At 49.1% G+C, this 20,048-nt stretch overlaps 1 protein-coding gene across 1 annotated transcript in view; it reads left to right on the forward strand.

Moving 5' to 3' along the window:
• The window catches only part of LOC147916915 (scavenger receptor cysteine-rich domain-containing protein DMBT1-like), an 87,612-nt gene that overhangs the window by 31,063 nt on the left and 36,501 nt on the right, over positions 1-20,048 (forward strand). Inside the window, 11 exon segments of the mRNA XM_087433016.1 lie at positions 191-222; positions 426-430; positions 1,612-1,848; positions 1,851-1,922; positions 5,420-5,704; positions 5,992-6,036; positions 7,304-7,495; positions 7,498-7,593; positions 15,844-16,080; positions 16,083-16,154; positions 19,641-19,925. Coding sequence (XP_087289142.1) covers positions 191-222; positions 426-430; positions 1,612-1,848; positions 1,851-1,922; positions 5,420-5,704; positions 5,992-6,036; positions 7,304-7,495; positions 7,498-7,593; positions 15,844-16,080; positions 16,083-16,154; positions 19,641-19,925 — 1,558 coding nt within the window.

Consider the following 20,048-nt stretch of genomic DNA (forward strand, 5'->3'; position numbering starts at 1 on the left):
TAAGCTGTCAATAGTTACATGTCTAAGGTCACATGGTGGGTAAGTGGCCGGTCAGAGGTGCGAACCCAGAACAGGTGCCTTTTCCTTTGTCCATGAGTCTCACTAAATGTATCCATCTCTCCTCCTACTCCACAGTGAGAGTGTGTGCCCTTTGACATGTCAGGGTCCTTTGTGTGCTCCCTCAGGACAGCTGAACCTGCCAGTGAGTTCTTCTCTCAGTGAGTTGAGGCCAATCCCTGCCCTTTCAGAGCATGCCCTGCGAGCATGCCCGGGAGGGACTCCAAGGACAGCTTTCTGGTGATTGACGTCCAGCAAGGGACAGGCTGAGGCAGGGAAATAGAGAGCTCTTCTGCATTCACAGGAGTGACCAGATGGGGCAGCAAGGAGGGCTGAGGAAGCCCAAATGCACCTTGGGAATACCCCAGAAACAGTCCCATTTGCCTTCCCTCCCTCTTTCCCTGACCCCTCCTCTCGCAATAACCACAGCAGCCACCTGCTCCCTTCTCTTCCATCCCATTCCAGCCTCTCTGGTCACTCCCCGACCACAAATCTCTCACCACCTCAAACTAACCACTGAAAAGCCACACCCAGGATGTGGCTCTTGCTGTCAGGATGTTGGGCTGGATCCCTCAGGACCTGCTGTCTGTTTTCCCTGCATGATCAGTGTGGGTGATTTAGCAGGATCATATTAGGCAAGAACACAGTGCCCACTGACTCCATAGTTGTGTTCAGCTTTATGGTGGGAATCAGGCTCTCTGAGCCCCTGACAGGTGGCTTGAAAGGGTAAGTGAAGGCCCAGCCTTGGACAAATACCATCTTGGACTTGATCCTGATGGGAGTGGAGAGTACATTGAGGCATTTTGAGCAGGAAAGTGACTTGAACGAATCTGTACTTGCTGAAGCTCACATTTGGGACAGTCTGGGGGAGACAGATAATCAACATAGCATGGGTATGGGCACTGACAAGGCACTCCATAAATGCCGGTTGAATCAGTGAATGTGAATGGATCAGAGAAAGGAGGTGCAGGGGTAGAGATATAACTGGGAGGCCCCTGGAGCAGGCCAGGCTCAAGAGAAGGAAAGTCTACCCTAGCAAAATGGTGGTGGGAATGAAAGGAAGGATGACCTTGGCGATAAGGGGAAAGATGACCTAAGATATAAGAGGTGAGAACAAGCGGGGATCAAATGTGACAAGCAAATTTCCAACACGGTTGTTGTGGAGCATGGCGACCCTATCGATGCAACTGGAGGAGAGAGTCTCTGTGGAGAATGGGATGGTGGGCTGGGATATCCAGGAGGCCATTGAAAATGTTGGTCTAGAGCTTAAGGCTGGGGTTGTCAGGGCTGATCAGCCCTGGAGAGTTGGATTTGGGGTCCTCTACCTGGAAAGCTCTCAGAGCACGTGAGGTCCCTTAGGGGGAAAAGATGGGGTGAGAAGAGGGCTAAGACAGCACTTGGGAGAGCAGCAATCTGTAAGGGCCCGAGAGAGGAGAACAATTGGTGAAGGAGATTGGGCAATGGTCAGAGGAAGGAGGAGAACAGGGAGTGCTGGGTGGTGAAAATCAGGGGGCCGAGAGGGGGAAGACAGGGATTTCCACTGTGTCGATGCAGGTTTGCCTCTGAGGCTGGTGAATGGAGGTGACCGCTGTCAGGGCCAGGTGGAGGTCCTGTACCAAGGCTACTGGGGCACCGTGTGTGATGAGAGCTGGGACGCCCAAGACGCAGATGTTGTCTGTCGGCAGCTCGGCTGTGGCCATTCAGTGTTGGCCCTGGGCGGGGCCTGCTTTGGTCACGGCTCAGGGAACATTCTCTTGGGTACAGTGTACTGTTCGGCATGGGAGCCCTACCTGTCAACTGTCCCCACAGCGGGTGGTACAACCATGAGTGTGGCCACAGGAAAGATGCCAGAATCCTGTGTTCAGGTACTGCCACGACATCACCTCGTGCTGTCACCTGTGCCACTCTGAGGACAGGGGCTCCTGCTGTCCTCAACATCATGGCGCATGTGCATATTCCTTTGCAGTTTTCCTGCTCTGCTCTAAGTCGTGTCTTATTTGAGGTTAGAGGGCAGGTATTACTGTGCCTTTTCACAGATAAAGAAATGGAGGCTCAGAGAGGCCAAGTGACTTGCCTAAAGTCCTAAAGCTGGAGGTGGTGGATGCGGGTTTCCATCTCAGTCCCCTTCAGAGCTTGCTGATGTCCACCCAGTGGACACCTTCCGATGAGCAGCCTCATGACCATCCTGGCCTGAGATGACCAAATGCCTTCCTAAGTGGCCCTTTCACCTCCTTTTAAAGGAGAGGGAGAAGGATGGGGACTTGCGGTCCTTAAAACTTAAGCCTATACCAAAATCTGAATGAGGAGTAACCAGTATGTTCTCTTTATTGGGCATTAAATGACAAGCAAAAGAGATTTACACCCTCAGCGGAAGAGAGAAATTCTCCCTGACTCGACCTAGCGAATCCCAGCACCACATTCCTCCTGTGTTCACTGAGTGCTGGTAGGTGTTCAAGCACCAAGGGGCCCTTAAAGCCACAAAGAAACCTCTGAGGATGCTGCCCATTGTGTGTCCTCCAAGGCGGAGTTTCTAGCTAAATTATCCACCTCTAGAGCAACCTCTGGCATTTGCCATGTGGCCTGGGTTGTGCACATGCCGCCATGCACAGGTTGTGACCCTGGTAATCCCAACCACCACAAGAGTATGGGCTCCCGAAGAGAGTGTGGCCCTCCAAGCTGTCACTTTGGAGCGGGTTTATTTCAGCATTTGGGGATGCATCTTGGGAAACTTTCATTCTTCCTAGTTGGTGCCATTTGTTCAGGAATATCTCAGCGATGGTAAACATTTGGCCTTTGGGGGTGTGTTTGAGCCACAGAAGTAGGCTGTTGGTATTTGAAGTACAAGCTTGTGAATCAGGTGAGGGTGTTAAATCAAGTGGGTGGCTTTTTGGATGGAGGCTGTGGAATAGAGGAGGCAGGAGGATGATGACAGGAGCAAAGACTGTCCCTGGGGACATCTCAGCATTGAACGAGGGCCAGATAAGAGACCGAGAGAAGAGTTCCGTTTCACAAGAAAGAAACATAGCCTTTTAGGGGCAGACCCGGTGGCGCAAGTGGTTAAGTGCGCGCGTTCCACTGCGGCGGCCCTGGGTTTGCCGGTTCAGATCCCGGGCGCTCACTGACGCACGGCTTGGCAAGCCATGCTGTGGCGGCGTCCCATATAAAGTGGAGGAAGATGGGTACGGATGTTAGCTCACGGCCAGTCTTCCTCAGCAAAAAAAGAGGAGGATTGGCAGATGTTAGCTCAAGGCTGATCTTCCTCACAAAAAAAAAAAAAAAAGAAACATAGCGTTTTAGGAGGGGGCGGGGCTTCTGGATCTCTGCATCCAACATCTTGTTTCAGAGTTGAGGAAGCAGAGGCCCAACCCTCCTCAAAGGAGGGCCAACCTTGAATGACCTCTCCTTTTCTCCACTTTGTAGCTCCTTTGTTTCCCACGGAGGCACCCCTGACAACTGCAGTGGAAGGTAATGTTTGTTACATGGAATCCCTGTGGGCTTGTTGTCCTACTACACCCATAGGTTCATCTCTGATCCAGAAGAGGTGCAGAAGGTGTAAGAGGTGGGAATTCTTAGCTCCCAAGGGTGGGGCCCTCTGAACAAGGCCTTGGGCCTGAATGGGTATCTTTTCCATGGACCATGTCCGTGAGGTTGGGAAGAAATCAACCCGCAGAGGCATCTCCAAGGAGTTCCAAGGTGGAGGTGGGTGTCCTGTCTCCAGGGAGGTCCTGTTGCCCCTGCTCAATGCCCACCCCTCTGGTTCTTACTAATGCATGCTGATCCCTAGCCAGGCTGGGGTGCTGGGTCTCTGGCTGAAGAGTCAGGTGCAAACCGACTGGGGCAGAATCCTTGCCTGTGCCCTTTCTTGAGCCCATATTAGGCCACCTTGGCTCCTTCTCAACATAGAGGACACATGGTCCTTCTGCCTGTGGGCATCAGAGGACCTGTGCACCCCCCTGGGGCCTCTAGTGAGAGAGCTGGGAGGTACAGTCAAAACAGCCTGAGGTTCTGGCAGCCTGGGCTCTGGGAGAGAATGTCACTACCCATTTCCTATGGGAAACTCTGGCCCTAGGATAAGAGGAAGGACAGCCTCCACACCAAGGCCCCTGCCCGGGAGTCAGCATGGATCAATTGGCAATCCTGATGGTACATATGTCAATATCAGATGTACTAGTCATTGGTACTAGCCAATGCAATTAGACAAGAATAATCAATTAGAAGCATCAGGAAGGGAAAAGTCATTTTTGCATCTATCCCCTGGAGCCTTGCATAGGTCACATGTGGGAACATCAGAATCAGGGTCAGTAGGTTTATGCAGAGATGTTTCCTCCAAAAAATAGCCTTTTAGAGTAGAAGAACTGAAGACTAGACAATTTCTTGACTTTTCCAAAGTCACACAGCAAGACACATTCAAGATCAAAAATGACATATCTTCAGCAGATTCTAGTTTATTTCAGTCCTTGAGTCTCCTCAGAGAAGATTTAACTTTATAGTTTCTGCTTTTCTCTCCTTCTACAATCTGTATATGCAGAGACTACTATCACAAATACTGAGACTCCTGCTGCAATAGGTAATGGATAATTTCATATGGGTCCTTCTCTGCAGGTCAGGATGCTGAGTATATTTATGAGTTTGACTCTTATTCAGGAAAACGTTTAGGGGATGGAGTGAGAGAGAGAGTGTTGTGAGCATGTTGTGCAAAGGGAGGTCCCTTGTGAACCAGAGCGCCTGGCTTAAGTGGGAGCCTCCTTCACAGTCTTTGTTCCAGTGGGTGAGGAAGGGTCAGTCAGAGCATGGGGTCTCCAGGAGCATGTGTGCTTTGGGTCGGTGGCCAGTGGGATCAGTCTCTTGTCCACAGTGCCAGTTGTCCCATCTGCACAGCTCTGTGCTGACCCTGGCCATTCTGGCCTCAAAGACCTGGTGTGCGGCCAGGAGGACCAAGTGTAGGATGCTCTCCAAGCCCACCTCAGAGCCCCAGACGAGTGTCAGAGCTCCTGCTAGGACATCCTGGGGTCACCAGGTGACTCTTCGGCACGGACAGTCATGAGTCCCAGGTTCAGGGGAGTTGGGGCTCTGCCCATGGTACGCCAGAGAAGAAACATGGGGACAGTTTCTAGGTCCTCTCCAGGATGCAACCTGAGCCGTGCATATTTTTAATTCAGAAGCTCTAGTGGATTGGGTTTTGGCAGAGCAGTCGCTGTACCTTACGCATGAAGAACTCTATTCAAGGCTTGTTAAGGCTCCATCCCGGGTAGTGATTCTCTCAGGGGTCTTTGTCTACCGGGAAGGATTATCAATGTTTTAGAGGCTGGAGACCTGGTCTCTCGGTAGGAACATACAAGAGAAATGCTGTGCCTTCCTCTAGGGACTGAATTGGGTTTGGCCCTGAGGCAGGTGAACGGAGGTGACTGGTGTCAGGGCCAGGTGGAGGTCCTGTCCCAGGGTTCCTGGGGCACGGTGGGTGATGACAGCTGGGACATCAACGACATCAACATGGTCTGCAGGCAGCTCGACTGTGGCCCAGCTCTGTCAGCGCAAAGAAATACCCGTTCCTCTTTCCTCTTTGGATTGCTCTTGCCCTTCTCCCAAGCCCACGACTTGCTCCATCTGAGAGTCCCGCTCCCCCCGACTCTCTGCTCCTCCTTGGCCGGTGACCAAGTCTGGCTGCTGAGTAGCCTCTGAGCTCCAGAGGACTGAGCCTTACCCTCACTGATGGATCCCTTCTTTCTCCCCGACTTTTAGCTCAGTGCCTCGTGTGCCGTGAGAGATTAGTCCATATTCGCTGAGTGAATTAATTTAGGAGTGACGGGCCCAGCTAACCCTCCAAAGTGAAGTGTGATGCAGCCCCCCGCCCTTGCTCCAATGAGCAAGGGGGTCAGATTTAATGCTTGTTTTCAGAGGAGCTCTCATTGGGCCTTTTTCTCTTTGTATTTTCAGCAACAACCATGGAAACCACTTCTGTGGAGACGCAGACGCCAAGAGGTAATTAAACTCTGTGTCTGGGAGGTTGTGGGACCCAAGGCCAGCCCCAAGGACTCCGGGGGGACTGCTGCAGAGAATCCTGCTGGGTTTTAGATGCAGGACAGGAAGGGCCTTCTCTGATGCGGTCCACCTGGGCCCTTAGCCCCTTCCTTGCGGGGTTCCACTCTGACCAGAAGACAGGCCCAAAGTCTCCCCTCCAGCCTATGCATAGCCACACCACTTTCCTAAGATCTCTGCCCCCCAGGCGGCCCTACTGGGGTCCAGCAGGGGTTATAGTCACTCAGCGGGGCAGCAGACGCAGTTTGGAACAGCAGCATGTAACCGAGTCTCTCTGGATATAATCACTTATTTTTTCTATTCCTTTCTAGAATTTTTATCAACTCCTGGGAAAATAGTGGATACTTCTGCCACAGTTGATGCCTTAAATGGTAACTTCGGCTCACTATTTCCTCATCTTATTATAGTCCTGTGTGTGCATGAATGTGCGGCTTTTGCAAAGCACAGAGCATGATTTGGGTCAAATAGTTCAAATGTTAAATAAAGTATCAGGAGGCAGAAAGGTGAAATGGTTAAGAGCAACTGCCTGAGTACCAATCCTGCCCCTGTCACTCACTAGTCAGTTGATCTGGGGTCACCTTCCTGAGCCTCAGTTTCCCCACAGGGTTGTTTTGAGGATGAACTAAGATGACGTATGTCAAGCTCTTGAATATGAGCAGAGGTTCGCGTGTTAGGAAATGCTCAAAACCGTCTGCCATGATTAAACTTTGAAAATCGGCACCGGGGAGTGTGTGTGAGGGAGGAGAAGAGATGTCCCAAGTGTGCAGGGACACAGGCCTTTTAGAAGCAAGCCTGGCTCTCGCTGAGAGCCGGAATGTTATTGCTCTACTTTCTGAGTGGGGAGCAATCCCCATGGCAGTGCCGGGCACACGGTGGGTGCTCCCATGGTGGGGGGAAAGGGCTGTGCCACGGGCAGGACAAGCTTTTCGTGATTGGAACTGGGCTTGAAAGGTCAGGCCGGGGACGGAAGTGGGACCTGAAAGTGATGTCGCCACGAAAGCCCCTCAGGATACAAGGTTGCCCAAACACCACTGAAGAGGCAGAGTCTTTAGCTTGTCAATTTCAAACACAGAAACAGGGCGAGGAATCCGTTTCATTGTCCAGTCTTTTCTGGATCCCCGCTCACTGTGAAGGGCTCTGCATCTCACGCAGGCCGGGCATCTTGTCCGTCAGAAGGGACAGACGGTGAAATCTCTGTGCTTTCCTCTAGATGTGGCCTTGAGGCTGGTGAACGGAGGGGGCCGGTGTCAGGGCCGGGTGGAGGTCCTGTACCGGGGCTCGTGGGGCACCGTGTGTGGCGGCGACTGGGACACCAGCGATGCCAGCGTGGTGTGCAGGCAGCTGGGCTGTGGCCCAGCTCTGTCAGCGCCAGGAAGTGCCCGCTTTGGTCAGGGCTCAGGGCCTGTGTCCTGGACAATGTGCGCTGCTCTGGTCACGAGTCCTACCTGTGGAGCTGCCCCCACAGCGGCTGGCTCTCGCACAACTGTGGCCACTGGGAAGGCATGGCGTCATCTGCTCAGGTGGGCCTCCAAGAGGTGGTACAAATGATGCAGCACAGGACAGAGGCACAATAGTAAGGATGCCTATCCTTCTCCATCCTTGGTGTTTCCGTCAGGAACATGGAAGTACTAGTGGTACCTTGGGCAAGTTGTTTTACCTCTAAGTGCTTCACTTTACTTCTCTTAAGGCAGAGAACTCTTCCATCAAGGGTTGCCATGAGGCCAAAGGAGAAAATGAAATACTTAAGACAGCGAGTGATGGAAATTGTATAATCATGGTCATCATCATAGTCGCATTGCCGTTAGCTCACGGCAGGTCCTGACCATGTGCCCCTAGTACATTAGCCCCTAGCTAGTACAATAAACATTTTATCTGGATTTTCTCATTTAATTCTCCCAATGACCCTGTGAAAGCTAGTAAGTCTCAGCAGCGATCATCTCTGTCATTTTATGGGAAAGGAGAGGCGTTTTTATCTTCCACTGTCTCTGTCATCACAAAATCACTTATCTTTTTTGGACTAAATGACCAAAGAATTACTAATCTGCTTTTAGCCATTCCATTCAGTTAGTTGAGAACTGCCAAATTAAACCAAAGCCCTCAACCTCAACTCCTCATGCCTGTTAATACAAGCTGCATAGGCTAACTTTTCTCAAGGAACTAAGAAAAGCAATGGGTCCGCATATTTGCACAAGCCTAATTTATTTTTCTACAGTGATGAAAGGTTAATCTCTATTTTAATGAAATCAAGAAATATCTGCAACAAGAAATACACAGAAACTAATGCACAAATTATTAAAGAGTGTTTCACTGAACTTGTTTTTAAGGTATCAAGAGCCATTTTTTTTATCACCACATTTTCTGGGACTAGTTTAGTATTTTGTGGTGCACACGAGAGACTCCAGAAATCTTTATCAATTGGAATTACATTTCGAAATCACATTATAGATCTGTTGACGTTGATCTCCCTGAAGTTACTATGTCTCTACTTCAGAGTCAAGTGTAAGAAAAGCAAAGGTTCCAAGGTGGATTTCTCGGTCAGGATCCCTGTGGATAAACCACACACGTGTCTGATTTTTCTCTTATTCCTTTATAGTTTCCCAGTCAGATCTTCTCAGCACACCTGATAAGTACTCTAAAAGAATATGTTGTATTTTGTTTATAATTTATTTTTCATTCTACACAGTTATTTATATGTTAAGAATAAATACTGCCTCACTGAACTTTAATTAACGGTATGAGGTCTGCATAAAAGTATGATTTGTGTCCCTTCTGGAAATACAAAGGCAACAGAAACATCTTTAAAGAATAGCATAAACGGACTGTGTGGTCATACAGTTATGTTCTTTCTAAATTTTATTTTGCTTTTGACTCAAATGTCAGTGCACATCCGAATCAACTAGGTTATTTATTTAAATGCAAGGTCCTTGGAATTCGCCTTACCCCTGCCCAGGGTCTCTGATTTGGAGGACCTGTGGTGGGGCTCAGGAAGCTGCATTTTTATACAACCAAAAATAAGGATGACCTGTAGACCACACATTGAGCAACCATGCTGCATGGCCCAGTAGTGAATTAAGTTTTTGTGTTTGCAATATAATTGTGGAAGCATGACTTTGCTAAGGTTTTCCAAAGGAAGTGAGAGAACATATGTATATACATTTTAAGCGCTATCTATTTTTACTTATTTTTCCTTAATTTCTCTATTTTACTTAATGTCAGGTGAATTTAGGTTTTAAACATTTTCCCAAATGGTTCTTGGCTACATTATAAGTGCGACTTGTTGATATAAAGACTTTTCCACAGGTGCATTGCTAGCAGTGAACTTTTACATACCTTTCAAAATGGCCTCAATATCCTTACCACCTCATTGGGCAAGAACCAGTCCTACCAGGACCCTTCTAAGCAGGAAAGACCACAGCATATACTCTCTCTGTGTTGTTTCAGGGAACATGTTCCCTGCCTTCAGAGACTTAGGGTCTAATGGCAAGATAGACATTAATCAACTGACCATTCAGTTAATATTACAGCCGTGATAAATGCCGGAGCAAGAGGCACTCGGCAAGAGAGGCGTGCTCAAGCCATCAGAGAGAGCGGTCTCTAGAAAGTCCCAGGTGAACTGAGGTCCAGAGCCGGTGTAGGAGTCAGCCAGACAGAGCAGGAGGGAAGAGTGTTTCTCTGTTATTCACGGTTGCTGCTGTCAGGAACTTGAGGGAACAGATGCAGACTCAGGTTAACAGTAGCCACCCTCGCCCAGCTGTCAGATACTCCCCCTCCTCTATGCTTAGGCATCCTGGTATGGTAGCTGGCAATGGTAGTGCCCCGATGGGAGGCTATCTCTAGGTCCCACTTCCCAAACTGTGCCCTTGACACATTTTCTGAAGCTCTAGAAAAACTGGACTTCTGATCAACGAAGTTTTGGAAGTGTTGCCTGCCATTGATTGTCGAACCCCTTTTGTCCTTTGGGGCAAAAGGGTGAAGAGCAGCTGTGGGGACAGCTGCACTCGGTCCCAGTTCTTGTTTGCCTCCTAAGTCCTTGTCTAAATCTAGATGGAGATGGTGGAGGCAAATCCAGAGATATATCCATGAGTAAATCTCTGGGGCGCTCATCCTTAGTCACGTCTTGAGCGGACACATGAAGCAATGAGCAATCTGGCACCACCTCCACTTCTGGCATCCTGTCCCTCTGTACCATCCTTAGGCTGGCCACTTGCTTAGAGACAATGAGACTCCATGGAGGAGGCTCAGATAGGGCTCCCATCCACAGAATCCGTAAACACCACTATATGGGAGAGACTCTATGGCAGAAAAGAGAGTATCTGAGAGAATGAAATAACCTGGTTGCTTGTGACAGATGAAAGATGAAAAGCTCAATGATCAAAAAGTTTCTTTTTTTGGAATGGTGCTGCAAAATCAGTGGAAAAACAATATGGAATCTTAGTCAAGGCTGCTGGGTGACTTCCAGTTGAAAACTCAGTTGTGGTTGGTGTATGGGAAGTAGATTGGCGTGGACCACCTTCCTTGCAAGAACCACAAGGGGTGGGCTGGTAGCAGGCAGTGGCTGTGACAAAAGGCAGCTCGGGATGATAGCTAAAAGCATGGACAGTAGAGCTGGAGTCTGTGTGTCCTTGGGCTACTTTGAGAATGTCTGCACCTCAGTGTCCTCATCTGTAGGTGGGAATGATGGGGTTGGGGAAGGATTGAATGCGATAGTGCATATGAATAGGAAGACATGGTATTCTCTTCAACAAACTATGAAGATGTAACAACTCTTCAGTCAACATTTGCTTAAGTTTCAGAGCACTTTCCAGAGTGCCGTTGGAGTCGCTATATAATCTCCTTAGGCTTCTCTTCTAGAATAACTGGAGTGGTCCATGTGGTAGAAGTGGGCTTGTTTGTTGATACCTTGCTTTTATAATGCTCAAGCCTTTCAGTTTTTCCTCCAGTAGAGCAAAATGTACACCATGTCCACATGTACACAATAGGTACTCTGGGGTATTTGGGACAATGGCTGAGTCCAGATGGACAGGTACCAGCTCCTTGAAAAGTGATGAAGTCTTTGGGAAATATCTGGAGAGATCTCTTTGTGGCTCCTGGTTGGTCCCTTCTGACAGCTTAGCTCTCTTGAACACTGATCCCAAGTGCTAGAGAACAATCTGTTTCCATTTCCTGGAAAACAAACAAGTAGAAACTTCTTTCTCCAGGTGATTTGGCACCATTCCCAACATGGCAGCCGCTATCATCTGTAACTATGTGGTTGATTGTTGGAAGAGTGCAAGTTGGTCTCAATAAGTCTGTGCAAAAGGGTTCATTCAAAATGCATGGACACAGCCCAAGCAGAGACACCTTCAGTGTTCCGTTTGGTGCTGTGGAGGAGTATTGTCAAGACTCTGGAGCTCAGAGCTTCTGAGCTGGATGCAGATTCTGACATTGACTGCCATGTGACTAAGCAAGATGCCTGGAGCCTGGCAGTGAGAATCGCATGGTGTCCTCTGAACTGTGTTCAAATAGCAGAGTTCTGAATGGAGGATTCTCTCAGGCAGGTCTGTCAGCTTGTCCTTGAATGTGGGAGTAGGGATGGTATGTCAGAAATGAGATGGTGATGTGCCGGGGCAGAACTTTTGCTAGTTTTGGGGTCTCCATTGAAAGAATCCTCTGGCTGCCTATTTCTATTGTGAATTGCTTCTTCACTTTCAGGGGTGTGTAGCCACCTGGCCTCACTGGCCCTCTTAATGGGCCGTCAACAACATGAGCAGGGCAGCTGGAAGAGTCCATTGTGGACCCCACGTTCAAGGTGGAGAGACTGTTACAGTGGTGCAGTGCTCTGACATCAAGGACCCTCACTGGCCTGTTGGTTCTGTCAGAGAGATTCAAGTCTCTGAGCCCCGATGGCTGCTCCTGGGAGGACCTGACTTTAAAAAGTATCTGGGAGGTTTATCAGATGACTTTACCCTCCCAGTATCAGGAAGTAAGAAACGAGGGATTGTGAAAGCAACCCTGTTAGAAATCTTAATAAGAATTTAAGCATAACAGATGTCTTGGTATTAAGTAGATGTTGGTACATAAGCATCATAAAAGATGAAAGGGTACCATCACATGTCCTTTTAGCACAATGAGATGGTCCAAGTTCTTGCTGCAAAATATCATGGATAAAATCATTCCCACTGAAGTGGATGAGAGGACCATATTTTATTTTTGCACTTAGAATTATATTACTGACTCCTCGACTCTTGAATTTGAGGAAATTCATCTAAGATATCATCCTCTGAAGACTCATAGTCTGAGATTTCAATTGTACAATCAATTTTACTGTTACTGTTAGCATCTAGGTTACTGCTCCCTGTCTCTCAGTGTTTCTCTTCTGATTCATCTAATTATTGTGAAACATCTTCCTTTGTCAGTTTTCTTCTGTTTGCCATTGTGAATAAAAAAGGAAAAATTCTGAATTCTTAACTGCATTCAGTGAAAGCTAAAAGTGTGCTATAAAGACAGTGTCTCCAGTCTTTTTAAAAAATACCTTCTTGAAAGACAATGCAATATTTTGGGTACTGAAGAATGATGATTTATTTCACTGTTTTATCTTCCTTCTAGGCAATGCTATCATTCTCCCATGTTCTTATTATATAAGTCCTTTTTATAGTAATAATTGATGAATTAATAATTGATGAACTAATTCCTTGAATGATGAAGTAGAAATATGTTTCAGGATATAGGAAAAATGAGATCACTATAACCCGTAATGTATTTGGATTTACACAAGGATCCAATGAATCCATATAGTGACTGTATGACAGAATGCGTTTTATTCTATTTTTGTAATGAATAAATATTGTTTTTGGACTTTGGAAGACCTCTAAAAATATATAAAAATCATGAAATATCGATCTTCACAAATACAGTTAGATCAGCTCAAAAACTAAAATTGAGTCCGACGGACTCTGATGGTACACCGAGGGGTAACCTGAGGTGAAGGGGGCGTGGAGGGCTTGAGCCCGGCCCCACCGATGGTAAAGATCCAGGGTTCTCTAGATTTTGGTTTTCTTCAAGATAGACTGAAAATTTCTCGGGGTATGTATCAGAGGGAACAGGATATCTGACACCAAAATATTTACTTATTTAGGGGGCCTTGGAGAGGCAATTCCCACTGCTGACTCTACCCAATGTCAGACTGGAGGGTGGATTCAGCAGCCACCCGGCATCCTTGACAACCAGTTTAAACTGCCTCCTCTGGTCCTGCCTTTCTTTCTGAGCATAGATTACATCCTGTGACTAGAGACTGTAGCGTTAGGGTTCCTGGTAAATAGACATACGCTTTATTACACCTAAAATTATTGAGCACCCCGTATCCTACCCACATGTTTGAATCTATCTTGCAAAACCCCAAGCACAGCAAGAGCACCAGAGACACACAAACCCAAGATTGAACCACAGCGCCCCCTGGCATGACTGTTAGGTGAAGCTCAAGCCAGTATCTGACTGTAGGAGATCATGTACAAACAGCGGAACCTCCTTTCTAAGGTGAATGTGGTTTTTTTCTAGGTCTGTGGAACCCCCAGACTACCGTCTATGGTAAGACCTTTTTTCTTTACTTGGCATCCCGGGGTTTTGCTCACTGGCAGGGTCAGCCAGTTTTGCTGCTGCTGCTGTTGGCTAGTTGAGGCTGAGTGCTGGCTTGGCCACAGAGCAAGTGCCCGCCCTTGAGAATGCAGGGATGGAAAGGGAGAGGTCCGGGGGTGCCAAGACCCTAGGCACGTCCCAGGCACACACTGAGCCAGGCCATTCTTTCATTCTCATTCCTTCTTCTCTTGCCTCTTTCATTCATTCATTCGTTCATTCATTGCATGAGATTGGCTTAAGTCTGGTGTCTGGAGAGATGAAGAGTCAGTGCCTCTTCTCACCATTCATGACAGTTTTCCTGAAGATAGCTAACACACTCCCAGTGGTCGCTATGTACCCTGCACAAAATTATTTTTATACTTCAAATGAGTTAATATATTCAAAAGCACTTAAAACACTGCCTGGCACATCAGTGCTCAACTAATGCACATAGTAAGTGTTATCATCATGAAATCTTCCCAACAACACTCTGATGTGAGTAGCGTAATTACCCCATTTTTCAGATGGGGAAAACAGGACACAGTTAGGTAAGCTGTCAATAGTTACATGTCTAAGGTCACATGGTGGGTAAGTGGCCGGTCAGAGGTGCGAACCCAGAACAGGTGCCTTTTCCTTTGTCCATGAGTCTCACTAAATGTATCCATCTCTCCTCCTACTCCACAGTGAGAGTGTGTGCCCTTTGACATGTCAGGGTCCTTTGTGTGCTCCCTCAGGACAGCTGAACCTGCCAGTGAGTTCTTCTCTCAGTGAGTTGAGGCCAATCCCTGCCCTTTCAGAGCATGCCCTGCGAGCATGCCCGGGAGGGACTCCAAGGACAGCTTTCTGGTGATTGACGTCCAGCAAGGGACAGGCTGAGGCAGGGAAATAGAGAGCTCTTCTGCATTCACAGGAGTGACCAGATGGGGCAGCAAGGAGGGCTGAGGAAGCCCAAATGCACCTTGGGAATACCCCAGAAACAGTCCCATTTGCCTTCCCTCCCTCTTTCCCTGACGCCTCCTCTCGCAATAACCACAGCAGCCACCTGCTCCCTTCTCTTCCATCCCATTCCAGCCTCTCTGGTCACTCCCCGACCGCAAATCTCTCACCACCTCAAACTAACCACTGAAAAGCCACACCCAGGATGTGGCTCTTGCTGTCAGGATGTTGGGCTGGATCCCTCAGGACCTGCTGTCTGTTTTCCCTGCATGATCAGTGTGGGTGATTTAGCAGGATCATATTAGGCAAGAACACAGTGCCCACTGACTCCATAGTTGTGTTCAGCTTTATGGTGGGAATCAGGCTCTCTGAGCCCCTGACAGGTGGCTTGAAAGGGTAAGTGAAGGCCCAGCCTTGGACAAATACCATCTTGGACTTGATCCTGATGGGAGTGGAGAGTACATTGAGGCATTTTGAGCAGGAAAGTGACTTGAACGAATCTGTACTTGCTGAAGCTCACATTTGGGACAGTCTGGGGGAGACAGATAATCAACATAGCATGGGTATGGGCACTGACAAGGCACTCCATAAATGCCGGTTGAATCAGTGAATGTGAATGGATCAGAGAAAGGAGGTGCAGGGGTAGAGATATAACTGGGAGGCCCCTGGAGCAGGCCAGGCTCAAGAGAAGGAAAGTCTACCCTAGCAAAATGGTGGTGGGAATGAAAGGAAGGATGACCTTGGCGATAAGGGGAAAGATGACCTAAGATATAAGAGGTGAGAACAAGCGGGGATCAAATGTGACAAGCAAATTTCCAACACGGTTGTTGTGGAGCATGGCGACCCTATCGATGCAACTGGAGGAGAGAGTCTCTGTGGAGAATGGGATGGTGGGCTGGGATATCCAGGAGGCCATTGAAAATGTTGGTCTAGAGCTTAAGGCTGGGGTTGTCAGGGCTGATCAGCCCTGGAGAGTTGGATTTGGGGTCCTCTACCTGGAAAGCTCTCAGAGCACGTGAGGTCCCTTAGGGGGAAAAGATGGGGTGAGAAGAGGGCTAAGACAGCACTTGGGAGAGCAGCAATCTGTAAGGGCCCGAGAGAGGAGAACAATTGGTGAAGGAGATTGGGCAATGGTCAGAGGAAGGAGGAGAACAGGGAGTGCTGGGTGGTGAAAATCAGGGGGCCGAGAGGGGGAAGACAGGGATTTCCACTGTGTCGATGCAGGTTTGCCTCTGAGGCTGGTGAATGGAGGTGACCACTGTCAGGGCCAGGTGGAGGTCCTGTACCAAGGCTACTGGGGCACCGTGTGTGATGAGAGCTGGGACGCCCAAGACGCAGATGTTGTCTGTCGGCAGCTCGGCTGTGGCCATTCAGTGTTGGCCCTGGGCGGGGCCTGCTTTGGTCACGGCTCAGGGAACATTCTCTTGGGTACAGTGTACTGTTCGGCATGGGAGCCCTACCTGTCAACTGTCCCCACAGCGGGTGGTACAACCATGAGTGTGGCCACAGGAAAGATGCCAGAATCCTGTGTTCAGGTACTGCACGACATCACCTCGTGCTGTCACCTGTGCCACTCTGAGGACAGGGGCTCCTGCTGTCCTCAACATCATGGCGCATGTGCATATTCCTTTGCAGTTTTCCTGCTCTGCTCTAAGTCGTGTCTTATTTGAGGTTAGAGGGCAGGTATTACTGTGCCTTTTCACAGATAAAGAAATGGAGGCTCAGAGAGGCCAAGTGACTTGCCTAAAGTCCTAAAGCTGGAGGTGGTGGATGCGGGTTTCCATCTCAGTCCCCTTCAGAGCTTGCTGATGTCCACCCAGTGGACACCTTCCGATGAGCAGCCTCATGACCATCCTGGCCTGAGATGACCAAATGCCTTCCTAAGTGGCCCTTTCACCTCCTTTTAAAGGAGAGGGAGAAGGATGGGGACTTGCGGTCCTTAAAACTTAAGCCTATACCAAAATCTGAATGAGGAGTAACCAGTATGTTCTCTTTATTGGGCATTAAATGACAAGCAAAAGAGATTTACACCCTCAGCGGAAGAGAGAAATTCTCCCTGACTCGACCTAGCGAATCCCAGCACCACATTCCTCCTGTGTTCACTGAGTGCTGGTAGGTGTTCAAGCACCAAGGGGCCCTTAAAGCCACAAAGAAACCTCTGAGGATGCTGCCCATTGTGTGTCCTCCAAGGCGGAGTTTCTAGCTAAATTATCCACCTCTAGAGCAACCTCTGGCATTTGCCATGTGGCCTGGGTTGTGCACATGCCGCCATGCACAGGTTGTGACCCTGGTAATCCAACCACCACAAGAGTATGGGCTCCCGAAGAGAGTGTGGCCCTCCAAGCTGTCACTTTGGAGCGGGTTTATTTCAGCATTTGGGGATGCATCTTGGGAAACTTTCATTCTTCCTAGTTGGTGCCATTTGTTCAGGAATATCTCAGCGATGGTAAACATTTGGCCTTTGGGGGTGTGTTTGAGCCACAGAAGTAGGCTGTTGGTATTTGAAGTACAAGCTTGTGAATCAGGTGAGGTGTTAAATCAAGTGGGTGGCTTTTTGGATGGAGGCTGTGGAATAGAGGAGGCAGGAGGATGATGACAGGAGCAAAGACTGTCCCTGGGGACATCTCAGCATTGAACGAGGGCCAGATAAGAGACCGAGAGAAGAGTTCCGTTTCACAAGAAAGAAACATAGCCTTTTAGGGGCAGACCCGGTGGCGCAAGTGGTTAAGTGCGCGTTCCACTGCGGCGGCCCTGGGTTTGCCGGTTCAGATCCCGGCGCTCACTGCCGCCCGGGTTGGCAAGCCATGCTGTGGCGGCGTCCCATATAAAGTGGAGGAAGATGGGTACGGATGTTAGCTCACGGCCAGTCTTCCTCAGCAAAAAAAGAGGAGGATTGGCAGATGTTAGCTCAAGGCTGATCTTCCTCACAAAAAAAAAAAAAAAAGAAACATAGCGTTTTAGGAGGGGGCGGGGCTTCTGGATCTCTGCATCCAACATCTTGTTTCAGAGTTGAGGAAGCAGAGGCCCAACCCTCCTCAAAGGAGGGCCAACCTTGAATGACCTCTCCTTTTCTCCACTTTGTAGCTCCTTTGTTTCCCACGGAGGCACCCCTGACAACTGCAGTGGAAGGTAATGTTTGTTACATGGAATCCCTGTGGGCTTGTTGTCCTACTACACCCATAGGTTCATCTCTGATCCAGAAGAGGTGCAGAAGGTGTAAGAGGTGGGAATTCTTAGCTCCCAAGGGTGGGGCCCTCTGAACAAGGCCTTGGGCCTGAATGGGTATCTTTTCCATGGACCATGTCCGTGAGGTTGGGAAGAAATCAACCCGCAGAGGCATCTCCAAGGAGTTCCAAGGTGGAGGTGGGTGTCCTGTCTCCAGGGAGGTCCTGTTGCCCCTGCTCAATGCCCACTCCTCTGGTTCTTACTAATGCATGCTGATCCCTAGCCAGGCTGGGGTGCTGGGTCTCTGGCTGAAGAGTCAGGTGCAAACCGACTGGGGCAGAATCCTTGCCTGTGCCCTTTCTTGAGCCCATATTAGGCCACCTTGGCTCCTTCTCAACATAGAGGACACATGGTCCTTCTGCCTGTGGGCATCAGAGGACCTGTGCACCCCCCTGGGGCCTCTAGTGAGAGAGCTGGGAGGTACAGTCAAAACAGCCTGAGGTTCTGGCAGCCTGGGCTCTGGGAGAGAATGTCACTACCCATTTCCTATGGGAAACTCTGGCCCTAGGATAAGAGGAAGGACAGCCTCCACACCAAGGCCCCTGCCCGGGAGTCAGCATGGATCAATTGGCAATCCTGATGGTACATATGTCAATATCAGATGTACTAGTCATTGGTACTAGCCAATGCAATTAGACAAGAATAATCAATTAGAAGCATCAGGAAGGGAAAAGTCATTTTTGCATCTATCCCCTGGAGCCTTGCATAGGTCACATGTGGGAACATCAGAATCAGGGTCAGTAGGTTTATGCAGAGATGTTTCCTCCAAAAAATAGCCTTTTAGAGTAGAAGAACTGAAGACTAGACAATTTCTTGACTTTTCCAAAGTCACACAGCAAGACACATTCAAGATCAAAAATGACATATCTTCAGCAGATTCTAGTTTATTTCAGTCCTTGAGTCTCCTCAGAGAAGATTTAACTTTATAGTTTCTGCTTTTCTCTCCTTCTACAATCTGTATATGCAGAGACTACTATCACAAATACTGAGACTCCTGCTGCAATAGGTAATGGATAATTTCATATGGGTCCTTCTCTGCAGGTCAGGATGCTGAGTATATTTATGAGTTTGACTCTTATTCAGGAAAACGTTTAGGGATGGAGTGAGAGAGTGTTGTGAGCATGTTGTGCAAAGGGAGGTCCCTTGTGAACCAGAGCGCCTGGCTTAAGTGGGAGCCTCCTTCACAGTCTTTGTTCCAGTGGGTGAGGAAGGGTTAGTCAGAGCATGGGGTCTCCAGGAGCATGTGTGCTTTGGGTCGGTGGCCAGTGGGATCAGTCTCTTGTCCACAGTGCCAGTTGTCCCATCTGCACAGCTCTGTGCTGACCCGGGCCATTCTGGCCTCAAAGACCTGGTGTGCGGCCAGGAGGACCAAGTGTAGGATGCTCTCCAAGCCCACCTCAGAGCCCCAGACGAGTGTCAGAGCTCCTGCTAGGACATCCTGGGGTCACCAGGTGACTCTTCGGCACGGACAGTCATGAGTCCCAGGTTCAGGGGAGTTGGGGCTCTGCCCATGGTACGCCAGAGAAGAAACATGGGGACAGTTTCTAGGTCCTCTCCAGGATGCAAGCTGAGACGTGCATATTTTTAATTCAGAAGCTCTAGTGGATTGGGTTTTGGCAGAGCAGTCGCTGTACCTTACGCATGAAGAACTCTATTCAAGGCTTGTTAAGGCTCCATCCCGGGTAGTGATTCTCTCAGGGGTCTTTGTCTACCGGGAAGGATTATGAATGTTTTAGAGGCTGGAGACCTGGTCTCTCGGTAGGAACATACAAGAGAAATGCTGTGCCTTCCTCTAGGGACTGAATTGGGTTTGGCCCTGAGGCAGGTGAACGGAGGTGACTGGTGTCAGGGCCAGGTGGAGGTCCTGTCCCAGGGTTCCTGGGGCACGGTGGGTGATGACAGCTGGGACATCAACGACATCAACATGGTCTGCAGGCAGCTCGACTGTGGCCCAGCTCTGTCAGCGCAAAGAAATACCCGTTCCTCTTTCCTCTTTGGATTGCTCTTGCCCTTCTCCCAAGCCCACGACTTGCTCCATCTGAGAGTCCCGCTCCCCCCGACTCTCTGCTCCTCCTTGGCCGGTGACCAAGTCTGGCTGCTGAGTAGCCTCTGAGCTCCAGAGGACTGAGTCTTACCCTCACTGATGGATCCCTTCTTTCTCCCCGACTTTTAGCTCAGTGCCTCGTGTGCCGTGAGAGATTAGT

This window comes from Ceratotherium simum, chromosome 6 (assembly GCF_057802395.1).
Source record: "Ceratotherium simum simum isolate JZ-2026a chromosome 6, ASM5780239v1, whole genome shotgun sequence".
In the NCBI taxonomy this organism is placed as follows: Eukaryota; Metazoa; Chordata; class Mammalia; order Perissodactyla; family Rhinocerotidae; genus Ceratotherium; species Ceratotherium simum.